Source organism: Hemitrygon akajei, chromosome 9 (genome assembly GCF_048418815.1).
Source record: "Hemitrygon akajei chromosome 9, sHemAka1.3, whole genome shotgun sequence".
In the NCBI taxonomy this organism is placed as follows: Eukaryota; Metazoa; Chordata; class Chondrichthyes; order Myliobatiformes; family Dasyatidae; genus Hemitrygon; species Hemitrygon akajei.
In genome coordinates this window covers 95,594,992-95,609,381 of record NC_133132.1, presented here as the reverse complement: position 1 = coordinate 95,609,381, position 14,390 = coordinate 95,594,992, and the positions used below count along the sequence as shown (strand labels likewise).

Here is a 14,390-nt window from a genome sequence, read left to right as displayed (position 1 = left end):
CATTTATTATTTAGGAATGAGATAAGAATTTCCTTTGCAGAGTTCGCTATAATTTTATTGTAATTCTTCATGACAGAGGACTGTGGGTGGTAAGACATCAGGTTTATTCAACTCTTTACTTTAAAGGAATAAAGGATATGGAAAAAATCAGGCATAAAAGTGAAGTTAGGACAAGATCAATCATGATCAATGAACAGTGAAGCTGATTCTAATTCTGAACTTTCTGTGAGTGCTAACAGATAAACACTGTTTCAGTTTTACTCTTTAATTCCAAGCAGTCACAGGGAGAACATACAAACTACTTAAAGACAACAACGGGAATTGAACCCAGTCTTACAGCTTGCACTGTAATAGTGCTTTGCTAACTATTACACTACCATGCTGTCATTTTTGAGAAATAGCCAGTGCCAGAGAAGATGTGGTCAACTGCTACTCTGTGACTTATTCTGTCAGGAATGCAGAGCATGGAAAAATGCATGATGAATATTAAAAATGTTTGGAAGGGGAAATGTAGAACCTTTGTTGGGAGCAGAGTATTAAAATAACTGGCAAGACAGAAGAGGCACCTTGAGGTGAAAACTCCTTTTGAACTTCATAATGCTATTGTTTCTGGTGCTCCTGCCAATTCTACTACTGCACAAGGCTCAAATATTTGAGGTTTGAAATAATCAGTTATTGTGAAGGAATATAGCTGAATCATTGGGGATCAATATGATCTAACACTTAAAGACATGTTCTACATTAAACTGGGTGTGCCAAAAGGAATTTTAGAAAGGAGATGATGAAATCATGGTGCAACATACCCGTGATACAAACAAAAGCTTGCAGAATTGATGTATTTTGACTCAGTTGTTAAAAATGAAGAGAAAATACAAAGGATGGCAGTTCACAGAGGTAAACTCCATTGGGTCAGACCAGCCACCATCATAGGAATCAGCACAAGACCAGATCTAAGAGTTGAAAGGAATTGAAAAGGTTGAAGAGATAGAAATGAGACCATGAATTAAATTGAAGTTAAGCACAGCAACGCAATGGGTCAAAAGGAATTCAATGCAGGTCACTGAGAATGGATGTATTACACACATGCAAGAAGAAATCCGTAAGGTTGTGATCTGAATAAATCAGAGTTGATAGTGGACAAAAAAACTAGATAGAATTGGGTGAAACCCAGTATACAGATGTAAATAAATATGGACAAGGTTTCCAGTGGGGATTACAGAAGTGCAATAGAGTTTAGCAGACAACCTTGACTGGGGTGGAGGAGCTGAGGGGTAGCCCCTAAATCAAATGGGTCATTAAAAGTTTGAATTTTCTTTAGTTACAAGTGGGGATGAGAGGCTAGATTAAATAGTGACACAACAAAAGCCGGGGGAAAATTAATGACAATATTTGATTTCCTGTGTCTTCACTCAGAAGACGTGTTTGACTTAGCTAGTTGAATTCAGACAGTTCTGTGGGACAGTGCAGGCTATGGGATTGAAGGAAAGCTAAGGATGTAGATGTAGCTGGAATCTATACTTTGCCTGTGATGTAATTGCCCTCCAAGTTCTTGAAACAAAGGAATGTATGCCGGGCTATAAAGATAAGAGTACATACATCAAGTCAAATTGAACCAAATTAAGAGATTTGATAAAGGTTAAAACTAATTTGGAAGCAAAGGAGTGTGTTGTGAAGTGGAGGATGGACGTATTAAATTCCCTGTTTACTCACGCAATACTGAAAAACCAATAGTAGAATTTGTTAATGCTATTGTAGTGTCAGCCTTGAGTGACTTATACTGTAATTTGTTGTGACCTTTATACTATGAAAGGTAACTATTATCACTCTCAACGACCAAGAAAATCAGTAGAGAGGCAGAGTTTGTTGAAGTAACGTCACTCAGATCAGTTGGAATTTGGACCACAGAGGGTGCTGCTCAGGAGGGTGACAGAATATAAGAAAGAAGCCCCAAATCAGTAAAACATTCAATTGTTCAGCATGATTTGGCACTATTTTTATCAAGGCAAAAACAAAAAATGCCTAGCCTAAATTATCAATTGCCTGTGTTACAGCACACAGGATGCTTTAGAATTGACAAAGGGGCCATCCTTAATTTAAAAAAAAAACAAAATAGGATAAATACTCCACAAGGTCCAGTAGTATTTGCAGAGAAATATAGGTAAGGACTTTTCATTAGTATATGAACATGAATTCTCTCAATAGATACACTATGACCTTATGAGTATTTCCATGATTTTATTTCAAATTCCTGAAATATGTAATATTTCACTTTTGACAAGAAACAATTAAATGTTACAATACAACTGTTTACTCACTGAATCTGTCTTTCCAGAAAGTCCACCCCAATGGTTTTCTTGTAATCCTTGGTGAAAATACCTTTGCAGTATCGCTGTATCATGCTCGATTTACCCACGGCCCCGTTGCCAACAACCACCACTTTGATGGCCACTTCAATATCCTCTTCCATCATGGTTGGACTGTGCATGTGGACCTGCTCTCATAAGCAGGTTGAGGAATACTACTGCACTCTCTGCAGTTAAAAACAAGGAAGTCCAGCTCTACTTCATTGACCTGAAAGACAAGAGAATTACTTGGCTTCTATGGTTTACAATCAATAGCTACTTGCTATGCTGTGCACTTGAAATGAAACCAAACTAATGACTCTATGTTTTACACATAATGAAAAATTCAATGCCTTCATAAAAAGACATCCATCATTACCTGGCTGTCAAGAGAGCGATCAAGCACAAGGTTCTCTTGCTTTACAGTCATTTGGTAGGAATTGTCAGACCGCTTCCGACCTCCTTTTCTTTGCCTTCCAAATCAGATAATTAAGCACCCATAATCAGCACCTCCTATTACACAACCGATATTCAGAACACCCAACCTACCGGTGCCACAATTTATTGATCCTCTCAGTAAGCCAAGAAAAATGCCATGGTATTATAGTCTTCAAATAAAATGATATTGATCAACCTTCCTCTTTCATAAGGGAGAAAGAAATGAAAGGCTATGCTGATTGGGCAAGATGAAGAGGTTCATGTGGAATACTGCAGCAAAGTTAGGTGGCCTATCATGTGCTGGAAATTCCATGTAATCTTTGACTAAAGTAAGTACTGGCTATTTTATTTCCACATGCTGTAGATGTCATCTTTATACTAAATTATAGTAAAACTAAATTTATGGACAGCACATTACTGTTATTCAAATACCTTAGCAATTTCAAACAAAAATAACAAGGCCCACAATACATTCTGACAACATTTGCACCCTTCAGTTCCTAATGGATAATATTAAATTTAAGACTCAGTTGTTGACATCTGTAGTCATCAAAATCAGGGCAGGCAGTACATTATCTCCTTCTGTTTAAATCTTGCTGCTGCTTCCAGATACAGTTTAAAGGACACCTTGAGGAAACAACAACTAGATATGTCTGAAGCAGATTGTTCATTCTTGATGAGGGACACTGGGGAAATAAAAATGACTGCAGTATTTGCTCTCTTATGTTGAGGCACATCCACTATTGAGATGATGATTGGGTGCCGGAGGACTGACAAATTCCTGACTTCATGCTTCACATGTAGAGACAGAATCAATCAGACTGCATGGATGAGAGTCCTTTGGCTATCATGCAACTATCCAGCCATGCCACTTTCCTTGTACACTCTCATTTATTTTTATATATTTAGAGATATAGCAAGGAACAGGCTCTTCCAGCCCACAGAGTCACACTGCACAGTAATTCACCCATTTAACCCTAGTCTAAACACAACGACAATTTACAATGACCAATTAACCAATACATCTTTGGAAAGTGTGAGGAAACTGGAGCAACTGGAAGAAACCCAAGTGTTCATGAGGACGACGAACAAATTCCTGACAGAAGGCATCAGAAATGAACTCCGAACTCTGACAACCTGAGCTGCAATAGCATCATGCTAATCACTTTGCTAGAGGGGCACACAGACTATTGACTCAGCTGTATGGGTAGGTCATGGCAGCACTAAGAGTCATAGAACACTACAGCACAGAAACACGCCCCTTGGTCCATTTAATCTGCGTTGAACTATTATTCTGCCTAGTCCGACAAATCTGCAAATATCAATTTGGCAAAATAAAACTGCAAGACTCTAAACACAAGAAGCCTTTAAATGAAGGCTCGAGTATTTGTCAATTTGTTAAATTATAGTATTTGCCATTCATCTGACAGCCTTTCATTTTGGTAAGCTCTTGCCAAAATGCCACTAGCAACAGGTCTTTTTAGGCAGCAGCTGCAGCAAAGGGACAATATTGAACAAAAAGGACACTTCTTTTCATCTGTTACAAGGTCTCTCCAAATAATTTGAACTCTTTGATGAGAGTACAAATAATCTTACAGATCATTATTTTACAAAACTCTACATAGACAATACACAATAGGTGCAGAAGTAGACCATTCGGCCCTTCGAGCCTGCACCGCCATTTTGAGATCATGGCTGATCATCTACTATCAATACCCGGTTCCTGCCTTGTCCCCATATCCCTTGATTCCCCTATCCATAGGAAGCAAATAAATACAAGTTATGTATCAAATTAAAATTAAAACTATTCATTCCTTACTGAAGAGGGCAGTATTAGTAGAAACTGCCAAATATGAGGTTATTGGACTGGATTTTCAAGCAAGCATGATGATACAGGAGCTGCAATGGATCCTGTACAGATTTGAGTTCACCTGATCTTCTTGGCCTTCGGTAAATGAGATTGGAAGTGTGCCAAGACAAAACCGACTCCAATACCAGTTAGGCTGTAGAAATATGACTGAGACATACAAAATCAAAGTCAAAACATCAACTACATTTCAATCACATGCAGAGAGTTAACTAAAGGTCAGGAAGAGCAGATGGACAACAACCTGACACACAACTCCATGCCCAGGAAGCTCAGTATCAGGGTCAGATCAATTGCTTGGCATTCATTTTGGTTTATCATTTCTGAAATCAACCTCAAATGTTATCTTTGGCTCCTGAGGTTCCTATCATTCCTGGTCCAGAAAATGTTCTCCACTAAGTTAAAGTGTATAATGCAGTGAAACAAAAAGACAACTGCTAAATTTCTGTAATTCTGCAACTACAAACACTTGCTTTTGTTATTCAGTTATAACATTGAGCTCTGATTGTTCCACGGTTGAAATCAAGTTTATAGCACAATGTGAAGTGAAAGCACTGTAACGCCTATGCTAAGCTGTAATTGGCATAATTTAATTGACATTCATGTGGATTCTTATACAGGAGATTTTTTAAATTCCAGTTTCACTACTGGCAAGTGCCCATCCCTCACTGGCCTTGAGAAAGTAATGTGAACTACCTTTTTTGAACCCCTGTAGTCTTTCCAGTATAGATAATTGCATAATGGTCTTGGGTAATTTAAACCCAGTGGCAATAAAGGAATGGTGAAACATTGAGAAGTCAGCATGGTGTGATTATACTCTCATGTGGCTGCTCCCATTATTCTTGTGGGTTTGGGTGGTCATGTTGGGATAGCTGATTTTATGGATTGGAACATAATAAAAGCCATTCAACCAGCCCTGTCATTCAAAGAGACCATTGCTGATCTTTAACTGTTTGTCTACAGTAACCTAAAATTTCCCCAATAATTTCAAATGTACTGTTATGTTCAGAGTATACTCATTGTCTGAGCCTCCTGAGCCCTCAGAGAGCAAATTCCAATGGTTCAGCACCCACTAGGTGAGAAATGTCATCTAATTTCTGTTCTGATTATCCAATCCCTTACTTTGAGACAATGGGACCCCTGGTTTTAAAAACCCTACCATCAACTCTTCATCTGCCCTGTCAAGCTCCTTAAGAATTATGTACAGCTCAATCATATCACCTTTCATCGTTCTAACCTCAAGGTATAGTCCCAGTCCTCACATGACAGAACTGTCATTCCAGGACCTTTATCCTTCCTTATGTGGGAAGGCCGGACTTGTGTAGTATTCCATATTGATCTCGCCAACAGTCCAGATGGTGGAAAATTCTTTGGGGATAGACAAAATCTAACACTCATACAGAAAATATCCAACCCTATCCTTCTCCCAGAGTCATATTTACGTTGCTGGTCCTACTGAATTTCTGGCCAATAAAACAACTTAGAACATAGAGCAGGCCATTAAGCTTATTCTAGCATAATATGTCAATATATAGGCCAGAATGATTTATTGTTTGACACCGCTCAGTGAATTCCCTTGTGATGCTTTCCTACATTAATAGCATTAGAGAAATAGAGGTTTTTGTCTGAATAGTTAGAATTATAAGTCTTAGAGCTAGACATCCAAATTCTCCAGAGTTAAAGTCATCCTTTGCATTCCAGACAACCACACATTTATATCTTGTCCAAACTTGTGCAAAACATCTAAATGGCTCAAACAAAAAACAAACTTTAACATCAAATGAAAAACACCTTTTGGATCAAAAGCTGGGAATTCTAGTTTCTTAAGGAAGGAGAGGAACAAAAGCTGTAAAATTTGGGATGGGGAATTCCTGAGTTCAAGGACAGCATGTTAAGACACAGCTGCTAACATTAAACAGATGCAGTAGTGCTTGATATGATGTAACATTCCGTTTTCTACTTTGAATCAACAACACCCTATAAATCCACAATGGAACTTAACCAGAGACATCCCAAATCAGAGAAATGCTGAGGAGTAGATTCTGGTTTTCACCTGTAACTTGCATTGTCACTGATGCCTGTACTACTTCAAGTATTAGTTGTCCATAAGACCGAAGATCATAACACATTGGAGCAGAATTAGGCTGTTCAGCCCATCAAGTCTATTCCAACATTGCACTGTTTCATCATTATCATGAAGCATGCAAGTATAAAATGACCACTCCATCTGTATTTTTAATGACGGCTGCATTCATGAACAGCCCACTGGAGTCATGATTCACTCATATTGAACTGACCTTTAGGCAAACTGCACATTAACATTTTTGAAAGGGCATTTTGTTTCAAGCGTATGGAATGTTTTTCAAGCTCAGTGTTTCTAAGCACAGCAAGACAATACACAAGGTTTAGAATTTGATCACATTGGAATTAAGTGACTGGATGAAAAGTTTGCAGCAAAAGCTTAAGGTAGAATAGAAGTATACAAGTGAAGTAATTTTTGGACAGCAGTTCATTGATGAAAGAGACACGGTTAAGAAATAAATAAGCAGCATTTGGTAAGATCAGAGGAAACAGTAAACAGGTCATGGTGGGAGAATACAATGAAGTGGATCAACTGAAAAGTTGGATTTTTGAAGTAAATTTAACTGGGAACAAAACTGGCAATAGAATGTAGCAACTGAATAGTTCAGTTTTCCTGAATCAGTGACCTGTCGATTAAAGCTCCCGTCCTGCATTTGACGTGACACAAGCAAGCACCATCACATTGGCGATGATATGACATCCAAAACTGCACTATACCAAGACTCTTTCTACTTACTCTGCTGGGCAAAGATCTCTGTTCAAAATGAAACATTAAATGCCAAATTTTAGTCCAATTCTGAATAAAATTCTGTTCATCCTTCTCCCTTTGTGGGATTTTGATTCAAATGGAACAGCTCACTTCAACCCTTCAAGGGGGCACAAGTTTAAGGTGACTGGAGGAACACAAGGAAGAATATCAGAGAATTTTTTTTTTAAAAAGAGTGGTGAGCGCATGGAACCAATACCGGGGCGGCTAGAGAGGCAGATACATTAGAAACATTTAAGACTCTTTGATAGGAATGTGGATGATAGAAAAATGGACAACCACAGAGCTGATTGTGGACTTTAGAAAGGGTAAGATGAGGGAACACACACCAATCCTAACAGGGATCAGAAGTGGAGAGAGTGAACAAATTCAAGGTCCTTGGTACGAATATCTCTGAGGACCGAATCTGGTCCCAATATTTCAATGCAGCTAAAAAGAAGGCAAGACAGCAAATATATTTCATTAGGAGTGTGAGGAGCTTTGGAATGTCACAAAACACTCAAAAATTTCTAATGATGTACCATGGAGAACATTCTAATTGGCTGCATCACAGACTGGTATGGGGGAAGGGGGGGCTACTGCACTGGATTGAAGAAAGCTGCAGAGTCGAAAACTTAGTCAGCTCTATCATGGGCACTAGCCTCCACAGTATCCAAGACTTCTTCAAGGAGCGGTGCCTCTTGATGTAGCGGCCATCATTAAGGACCACCACCACCCAGGACATGCCCTCATCAGGAAGGAGGTACAGTAGCCTGAAGGCACACACTCAGCGATCAGGAACAGCTTCTTTCACTCAGCCATCTGACTTTTGAATGGTTATTGAAACCATGAACACTATCTCACTACTTTTTTATTTCTGTTTTTGCACTAAACTATTTGATATACAAATATACACTTACTGTAATTTACAGTTTCCCCCCCTATATTATCATGTACTATTGCCACAAAGTTAATAAGTTCCACAGTATATGCCAATGACATTAAACCCAATTCTGTTTCTGCTAGGCAGGGATCATTTAGATTGATCTTAAAATAGGTTAAAAGGTTAGCACAACATTGTGGACTGAAGGACCTGTACTGTGCTGTAATGTTCTATCTTCAGATTAATTCGTACACATGTAGCCTTTTTATGCTTCTAAATTTACTGTAAATTGGTACTATATAAATGCAACTTCCTTCTTTTCTTTGGCAGCATGTGTGCTGTGGAGCTCCGTATAAATTATGCCTCATACAGACTGAAACAAATTATCCTCCCAAAGCAATGGCTGAGGAGTTGGGTGGGTGCAGGGAAAGAGCCAAAGATAAACAGGGAAATTTCAGGAAGGAGAAAATTGCATTCTTGAAATCAGACCATGCGTAAGGTACAAAATTTCATGAACAATCATGATGCCAAAAGCATTCAGTGCCAGACTCTGCCAGACGTGGAATGACTAGCTCCATTACGGAAAAAAGGGATACAGGATTTGAAGTGAATAGAACAGCAAGATCAGAGAAAACAAACCTAAAACCAGTCAAAACTAAACAGTACAGTTTTTGAAGCAGTATTGTTCCAAGGTTAGCAAAAGCTTGAAACAATAACGCAGCTGGTCTGTGACTAGACAGATTGGAGAATTGGAAGAAATGGCTCAATGCTTTCACAAAACTTTTGGCTTTTCTTGATTTCCTTCCTTGCTACTTCAACTCTTAATGTCAGTAAATTGTGCTTCACTAAAAATTTAGAATTTGCAATGCAGGCAGTGATAAAATTACAACATTACTAACTTTAATTCAAAATGGTTTACTTACACATAGCAACGAGAGGACAGTCAAAGGTAAAACTGCCAGCCTGGCATTAATCTGTCTTTGAGTTAGCTGCTGTAAAATTACACATTTCAAAACTGATTCATCTTTTGTCATTTAGGATGTAATAGCACTTGTATGAGAAGCCCAAAGTAAATTGCGCCAAAACAAAAGTTATTATGTGCTGTTTCCTTTATACTTGCATTCACATCCAGCACCAAGGAAGAATGAGGGTAACTACATGAATAAGGAGTTACAAATCAAAATTGGTGCATGTAATGGGTGGGGAGGGGGTGGTCTGGTTACCAAGGATCCTCACCAGCCACGACATGTCCGTTTCTCATTACTACCACTGGGGGAAAGGATACAGGAGCCTGAATACCCACTCTCAACATTTCAAGATAAAGCTTTTCCCATCTGCCATTAGATTTCTGCAGTTTATGAACACTACTGGTTATTCCTTTTGTTTGCACTATTATTTTTTGTAATTTATAATAATTTTTCCCTTTGTACTGTGCTGCTGCAACAAAACAAACCATGTCATAAGTCAGATCAATAAACCTGATATAGATCAATTAAACATTTTGGCACCATTAATTGCAATATAATTTAATACAAGTTATTAAATAAATGCTAAACCTCTGTCCGAAATGCTATGCCCTGATGCCGTTGTCAGCCCTCAACACCTTTATAACCTGGGACAGTAAACCATATCCTTCTTCCCCAAGGAGCTGACCTTCATTCTCCAATTTACTCAAAGCAACAGTTCCCTATATGACACCAAAAAATGTCATCCTGGGAACTGTCCCAAGAATAACACAGGCTGAGGGTGTTTCTCAGGAGTCATTCCTGGGACCCCTACTTTTAACCTTGTTTGTCAACGATTTAGATAGTGGAATTGATGGCTTTGTGGCAAAGGTTGCTGATGATACGAAGATAGGTGGAAGGGTAGGTAGTGCTGAGGAAGCAAAGTGATTGCAGCAGGAATTAGACATATTAGAAGACTGGGCAAAAAATTGTCAGGTGGAATACAGTGTTGGGAAATGTATGATAATGCATTTTGGTAAAAGGAACAATAGTGTAGACAATTATCTAAATGGGGAGAAAATTCAAACATCAAAGGTGCAAAGGGACTTAGGAGTCCTCATGCAAGACTCCCAGAAGGTTAATTCACAGGTTGAGTCTGTGGTAAAGAAGGCAAATGGAATGCAGGCATTCATTTCAAGGGGAATAGAATATAAAAACAAGGAAGTCATGCTGAAGCTTTGTAAGACACTGGTCAGGCTGCACTTGGGTACATCGTCAATAGTTTTGGGCTCCATATCTCAGAAAGGATGTGTTGCCTTTGGAGAGAGTCCAGAGATGGTTCACAAAGATGATTCTGGGAGTGAAGGGGTTAATATGAGGAGCATTTGGCAGCTTTGGGCCTATACTCACTGGAATTTAAAAGAAACCTACTTAATATTGAAAGGACTAGATAAGGTGGATGTGGAGAGGATGTTTCCTCTGCTGAGGTATCAAGAACTAGAGGGCACAGCCTCAAAATTTAGCAGCAACCTTTTAGAAAAGAAGTAAGGAGGATTATTTTTAGCCAAAGAGTGTTGAATCTTGTATGCTCTGCTATGGACTGCAGTTGATGTGAAGTCCATGGATACGCTTAAAGCAGAAGTTGATAGATTCCTGGTTCATCAGGACATCAAGGGATATGGTGAGAGGGCAGGTGTATGGGGTTGAATTGGATTCAGGATCAGCCATGATAAAATAGCTGAGCAGGCTTGATGGACTGAATGGCCTAATTCTGTTCCTCTGTCTTAAAGACACAAGAGCCTGCAGATGCTGGAATTCGCAGCAACAGACAACCTGTTGGAGGACCAATGGGAGGAAAGGAACTGTCGACATTTTGGGTCAAAACCTTGCATGGGGAAAGAGAGCTGAGAGACAAAATGGCTACTATAGAGGATTGGTGAGACAGGAGTCAAGGTGATTGGTGGACTGAAGAAGCATGCAAGATGACATGCATTTAGGGCACAGGGGAAGAGATGGATGGTAGATGGAGGCAGACAAAGAGCAAGCCATCTCAGTCAGCTTAAGGTACCCTGGTATCTCTCCAGCTACCTTACCAGTTGACATGCATGTCCAATACACCGGCTGGAAAATAATACATCTGTGGTGGGGTCAGCATTCAATCGTCCTTTCTGCAGGCAGAACGCACAGCCCTCTCTTAACCTCACAGAGGACGCAATCTTACTCCCCAGATAGGGAACCCAACATCATACTCTGCAGGCAGGGCGGATCACACTCCCTCAATCTCACAGAAGACTCAAACCCCTTCCCCACATATAGGACTTGCCACCATACTCTGCAGGCAGGGCGTACAACCCTCCTCTAACCTCACGGAAGATTCAATCCTACTCCCCACATACAGGACTTTTCACCGTACTCAGCAGGCAGGGCGTACAACTCTCCCCTAACCTCGCGGGAGACTCAATCCTACTCCCCAGATAGGGGACTTGCCACCCTACTCTGTTGCCCTACTTTCTTCCCCCAACCAGAAGAGGGGAGGCGCAGCCCTCCCCCACCGCAGACAGGAGTGGGCACCCGCTCCTTCAGCCTGCCCTCTCTACCTTCCTCCTACCTCCGGCCGCTCCTCCGCTCCCGTTCCACCTCAGTCGGCCGCAACGCGGAGCATCCGCTTCGGACCAGCGGCGAGGACGGGACTCGACGGGCGGAGCGATCACCGCCCGTTACCCCGGACAACTGGCGGAAGCGGAAACCGAGCTTTTGGGGTGGGGGGGGGGGGCGCGTAGGGACAGTACTGAGCTGGCGTCGCGAGGGCGGGCTGAGACCGTGTGCGCGCGTGCTCTTGCTGCACGTGAGCGTCGTTGCCATGGCAGCTGATCAGCAACAGCATCCCCTCCTTACGGTTGAGTCACGACCGACACCCTCTCCCTACGGGTAGTGCAGATGAGAGGAGAGCTTACAAAATGCGAACGCATGCAGCCACGTATTCCACCCCAGGCTGGGTGAAACCAGAACGAGAGGGCATAAGTCTATCTGAAAGTGAAATATTTAAAGAGAATCTGAGGAGAAACTACTTCAGTAAGAGGGCAGCGAGCAGGAGTGATGCATGTATTTAGAAGTATTGTCCGCAGCCCACCGAACATCGTCGTAGTTCATCGTGACTTAATTATAACATTTAAGAGAAACTTGGACGGTTGAGAGAGGTGTGGAAGGCAATGGTCTTTTGTTGGTCAATGAGACCAGGCAGTAAACAAGGTAATGCTTAATGACAGGGAATTTAGAACCATTGCCACACTCCAAGAAAGGACAAAGCTAGTGGGGGGGGGGGGGGGGGGGAGGGATTTCAATAGACAATAGGTGCAGGAGTAGGTCATTTGGCCCTTTGAGCCAGCACCACCATTCAATGTGATCATGGCTGACCATCCACAATCAGTACCCTGTTCCTACCTTCTCCCCATATCCCTTGACTCCCCTATCTTTAAGAACTCTATCTAACTCTTTCTTGAAAGCATCCAGAGAATTGGCCTCCACTGCCTTCTGAGACAGAGCATTCCATAGATCCACAACTCTCTGGCTGAAAAAGCTTTTCCTGAACTCCATTCTAAATGGCCTACTCCTTATTCTTAAACTGTGGCCTCTGGTTCTGGACTCCCCCAACATGGTGAACATGTTTCCTGCCTCTAGCATGTCCAATCCCTTAATAATCTTATATATTTCAATCAGATCCCCTCTCATCCTTCTAAATTCCAGTGTATACAAGCTTAGTTGCTCCAATCTTTCCACAGATGACAGTCCCACCATCCCAGGAATCAACCTCGTCGATCTACGCTGCACTCCCTCAATAGCAAGAATGTCCTTCCTCAGATTTGGAGACCAAAACTGAACACAATACTTCAGGTGTGGTCTCACCAGGGCCCTGTATAACTGCAGAAGGACCTCCTTGCTCCAGTACTCAACTTTCCTTGTTAACCATTTCATGGTTGACCATCTGAACTTAGGAGCAGAAGTTGGCTGTTTGGCCATTTGGAGGCCTATTCCCACATGATCATGGCTGATCATTAACTTAGTTTCTCATTTTATCTTGTATCTTGAGGCTGTGACCCCACATGTGGACCATTTTAATCTAAATGAAGAATTATTTTAAGCTACATACAACTCACAAAATGCTAGAGGAACTTAGCAAGTCAGGCAGAATCACTAGAGAGGAATAAACAGTTGACATTTCAGGTCTATGTCCAAAACATCTATGTTTATTCCCCTACATAGACGCTGCTTGACCTGCTGCACTCCCTTGACATTGTATGAGTTGGTCAAGATTTCCAGAGCTGGAGAAACTTGTGTTTATTATTTTATGCTACATTTGCACTTCCATGACAGACTACATAGAGGTTGTAAATGTATTGCTTTCTCATTTCATATACAGATTGTCTGTCTTCCAGATAGTTCCTCAGTGTATTGCTCTAAAAACCATTACTTATGCATTTCAAGAATTCTTCTTCCCTTTGCTTTCACTAATCAGGCTGAACCAATGTAACCAAACCAATGAACCAGTCATGCGTGATTACTATTGCAGACTCAGCCAGCTCCATCAGGAGCACAAGCCTCCCTGCCATTGAGAACATCTGTAAAAGGCCTCAAGAAGGTGACGTCCATCATTAAGGTCACACACCCTACCCTCTGGGACATGCCCTCATCTCATTAACATCAGGGAGGTACAGGAGCCCTAAGGTGCACACTTGGCATTTTACAAACAGTTTCTTCCCCTCTGCTGTCAGATTTCATGACCACTTCTGCACTATTTAAATAGCAACTTATATTTTGTCTTATACTGTACTGCTGCCACAAAATAAACTTCATTATATATCAAAGTGAATTATATATATGCACACACACACCATATACAACCTTGATTCATTTTCTTACAAATGACAAGACCAACAAACATCCAATCTACAAGAGAAGACAAACTGTGAACTAAAGTAAATCATATTGAGAAGGTGAGCTGCAGAATCCCTGAGTGAGAGTCTCCAGGCTGTGGGGTCAGTTCAGCACTGAGGCAAGTGAATCCATCCAAGCTGGTCCAAGAGTCTGACGA

General features: G+C 40.9%; 1 protein-coding gene across 3 annotated transcripts in view; it reads right to left on the bottom strand.

Annotated features, from left to right (window-relative positions):
* rab23 (RAB23, member RAS oncogene family) overlaps positions 1 to 12,046 on the bottom strand; it is a 57,472-nt gene extending 45,426 nt beyond the window's left edge. For 2 of the 3 annotated variants that reach the window (XM_073056527.1, XM_073056530.1), the window contains exons 1-2: positions 11,910 to 12,046; positions 2,316 to 2,571 (exon numbers count right to left, since the gene is read on the bottom strand). In XM_073056527.1, the coding sequence (XP_072912628.1) occupies positions 2,316 to 2,485 (170 nt within the window). In that variant the 5' untranslated portion in view covers positions 2,486 to 2,571; positions 11,910 to 12,046. Of the gene's footprint in view, positions 1 to 2,315; positions 2,572 to 9,280; positions 9,420 to 11,909 lie in introns of those variants that run through there. The other variant, XM_073056528.1, reaches the window with a different exon arrangement.
* Between the last annotated feature and the right edge of the window lie 2,344 nt (positions 12,047 to 14,390).